We start from the raw sequence: 1800 nt of genomic DNA, 5'->3' as shown, positions 1-1800 counted from the left end.
TGGCGCCAATCTTCCCCTCGAGGCCCGCCTCCAGCTTCCCAGGCGGCCGTTGATTGGCTGGCGCCCTCTTCCGCTCTCGGCCTGTTCTCCTCGCCTTCCTTTTTCATTCAATAAGGCCAGCTTCCAGCGAGCGGGCGCGGCTCACCTGGAAAGCCCGCCTCTACCTGTGATTCGAAAAGAAGGCTGTCGGTCACTTGCCAGCATTCTATTTCCTAGAAAGGGGGGGAGGGACGGAAGAATGTGACCGTTGTCATGGTGATGCGGGAAGCCGGGGGTTCCTTGGCAATGATTCGGTTCGCCGTACTCACGTGCCCGGAAATAGCCGTCATTTCCTGTGTCAGTGGCGAGGAGGGTGACTATGCACTAAAAATGAGGGGGGGGGAGTTGTTACCATGGTGACCTGGGGTCCTTTTTGCCGACTGTAAAGTAGCAGTGGAATATAGTGGCTTTATTAGGAGCAGCTAAAAGGGCCCAAAGCTGCTGGGATCTCCAGAACAATAATTCAGGGCATATTGAACAATAATTCAGAGATTCTTCTGGGTATGATGAAGAAGTCCGCAGTTTGTTAGAGGGGATGAGGAAAGCGCTGAGGCAGCAAGGTAGACTTCCCTTGACTGTGGAAGATCCACTGATTTCGCAATTTGTAATAATCTCTTTTTTCCTTTCTGTAAATGTATTGAAATGTATTAGGACAGCAAGGGAATAGCTTGTTGCCGGGCAGGGTATGTCTGTGTGCTAATAATTGGGGCAGGAGTCACGGAGGGTTACAGCGAACCATAACGAGAACTGGGTGAAACTGTTACTATACTGCCGCCTCTCTGTCTGTACTACAATCAGATATGCCCTGAATGTTGATGGCTGTCATACCTTGAATTTGGATAAATATCCCTTCCTCAGTATGATCGGGACTCAGAGATTTCTGCCCATTAGGGCCTCTGGGTCGCAGCTGCCAGAATAAACTGTTTTCTTGAAATAACGGTTTGGGTCTCTATTTCCCCCATGAACCTCTGTTTACCGGTACAGCGTTCTGCAGATTTAGGTTACGCTTTGTCTGCTGTAAAAAGATCTCAGGCTGCAGCAAACACACTAAGGCATGGCACCGAAGCATGTTTTGCAGTGTGGTTATGAAACCTATATTAGCTGGCTGGAATGCTCCCATGACTTGGGGTTGTACGTTTAAAGTGTCTCTCTTGCTGCACATTCATAGATGTCCACAACTGGTAGGAGAGAGACTGAAGGGTGCTTTTAGTGCCATATATCTTTCTTTTTTGTTTTTTGTTCAGGGGCTCAATAACCCCCACTAGGCTGAAATGAATATTCCTGAAAGTTGTCCCATGAAGCAGATGCCCAGCAGGCACAAAGCTGTGCAAGAGTCAGGAGCAGTGGTCCTGAACCCAAAAAATCTAGGACACAATACCTTTTATTATGCAGACACGTGTCCTGAAGTCACAACTGACCAGCAAGGGGCTTTCAAGGCAAGTGAGAAGCAGAGGTGGTTTGTCACCGCCGCCTTTTGCGGATTCCTCCTTGGCGGTCTTCCATCCAAGTGCCAACCCTGCTTGGCTTCCAAGATCGGGCTATACCATCCCGTTCTACAATGCAATTATTATCACCAACCAAACAACACAAAACGTTGCGAGTTTGCCTGAACTCTTCATTAGGCTGCATGTCACCCACCCACCCCCAAAAAAACAAAGTTTGAAAAGAGAAGGAACCCTCCCGGCCGCTAACAACACCTTTTTAGACTCCCGAACCAAGGCTGTTCCCGGGCGCGCGAGACCGCCTTAGGGATGGCGGCCC

At 49.4% G+C, this 1800-nt stretch overlaps 1 protein-coding gene across 1 annotated transcript in view; it reads left to right on the top strand.

The window, feature by feature from the left end:
• The first annotated feature begins 252 nt into the window (after positions 1 to 252).
• NFE2 (nuclear factor, erythroid 2) overlaps positions 253 to 1800 on the top strand; it is a 43358-nt gene continuing 41810 nt past the window's right edge. The window contains exon 1 of the mRNA XM_056849289.1: positions 253 to 336. Coding sequence (XP_056705267.1) covers positions 253 to 336 — 84 coding nt within the window. The remainder of the gene's footprint in view (positions 337 to 1800) is intronic.

Source organism: Euleptes europaea, chromosome 1, assembly GCF_029931775.1.
Source record: "Euleptes europaea isolate rEulEur1 chromosome 1, rEulEur1.hap1, whole genome shotgun sequence".
Taxonomy (NCBI): domain Eukaryota; kingdom Metazoa; phylum Chordata; class Lepidosauria; order Squamata; family Sphaerodactylidae; genus Euleptes; species Euleptes europaea.
This window is presented reverse-complemented; position numbering and strand designations above follow the sequence as displayed.